We start from the raw sequence: 1,366 nt of genomic DNA, 5'->3' as shown, positions 1-1,366 counted from the left end.
GTTTGATTTTCGTCCAGTCGCTCTATTCCTAGGGAAATTGACCGCCGCGAATTTTCTGTCGTCGCAAGTCTAGTGTCTACAATGTCTAAAATTCCCTAAATCTACAAGTCGGGCGACCAATCGCAAGAACCTAAAAACATAAGCGTGTCGAGCTTGATGGAGGAGGCTCGGCAAGAGGAAACGGGGGGCAGAAGTCGGAACCTGCGGGTCGCGGGATATGAGTTGCGGGTGGTAGAGGTTCTTGTTCTCTCTCTGCCTGTCACTTTCCTAACCTCTTCGCGGCACTCACGGATGTCCCGGTGTCTCTGGTGCCGCGTAACTGGTGCAATAATCGATTACCGGTGATTAAATTCGCGCGTGAACAATAACATGATGTCGCGGTCGGTGCGCGCGGAGACTCGTAGTCGCGCCAAGGACGACATTAAACGTGTGATGCAAGTGGTTGATAAAGTTCGCCATTGGTAAGTTTCCCTGTGCCGTGTCGAAGGGTGAGAGAAAGGCGGAAGGGAATCGCCGGCACGCGTGCCGTTTGTCGTTTATCGCTCGTTTCTCGGCGCTTGGCTTCTCGGAAAAGGAATCGTGAATCGTGCGAAAATCGTGGGACAAGTGCTTTCGTCCCCGTTTCAATTGTCGCGTAAGGGCGTGCACGCGAAAACGCTAATGAGAGACTGCGTGGCCAGTCGCTGATGTTCGAAATTGAAATGCCCGTTTCGAGTATTAAAATTATGTAGGAACTGTGCTGTCATGTTTTTAATCCGCTGGAAACGTACGTTCTCGGATAAGAATATCGTCAATTCGATCAACGATTTCCTAGCTGAGCTTCAGATAGAGTGATAGAGTCTGTCACAGCAACAAGGACAAACGTATAGTAACATATAGTTTGGCTCTGAAAAATGACGAATTTTTTCCTTTATTGTGTAATGAATAACGAATGTTTTTGCTTTTACGTTCTATTGAAAATCGTTACTTATGTAATAAATACATAACAGAATTCTGAATTTGTATGTGGTCGCAGGGAGAAAAAATGGGTCACAATAGGAGAAACGACTATGAAAATATATAAATGGGTTCCGATATCGACACTAGATCAGGTACTTCACGCAAGAACAATAATTCATGCTGATTAAAATTAATCAGAGTGGATGCTCAAATTAAGAATGAATGTACTTTGTAGAAGAAAAAAGGGAAGACTGGTTCCGACAAGGAGAACGGTTTGCCGAGGAAAGGAGGAATAGATTCGTCAAATTCTAATTTCGGACTTACAGAAGACTCCAATACGTGTGAGTTTGGTTTTTTGGTAATTCGTGAAAGTTACCTGTGAGAAAGTTATCGTTGTGGTTTAACGAAATACGGATTTTCTGTCACC

The 1,366-nt window shown here is 44.5% G+C and overlaps 1 protein-coding gene across 1 annotated transcript; it reads left to right on the top strand.

The window, feature by feature from the left end:
- Nucleotides 1–198: 198 nt before the first annotated feature.
- LOC105462361 (B-cell CLL/lymphoma 7 protein family member B-like) lies at nt 199–1,297 on the top strand (the record flags this gene model as incomplete). Its single annotated transcript, XM_011708885.1, has 3 exons — nt 199–461; nt 1,016–1,091; nt 1,175–1,297. Coding segments are annotated over exons 1-3 (291 nt in total), but the record flags the coding sequence as incomplete, so codon positions are not given.
- Nucleotides 1,298–1,366: the final 69 nt, after the last annotated feature.

This window comes from Wasmannia auropunctata, unplaced genomic scaffold (assembly GCF_000956235.1).
Source record: "Wasmannia auropunctata unplaced genomic scaffold, wasmannia.A_1.0 LD265191.1, whole genome shotgun sequence".
Classification (NCBI taxonomy): Eukaryota; Metazoa; Arthropoda; class Insecta; order Hymenoptera; family Formicidae; genus Wasmannia; species Wasmannia auropunctata.
The sequence above is the reverse complement of the archived record's forward strand: the minus strand, read 5'-3'. Positions and strand labels throughout refer to the sequence as shown.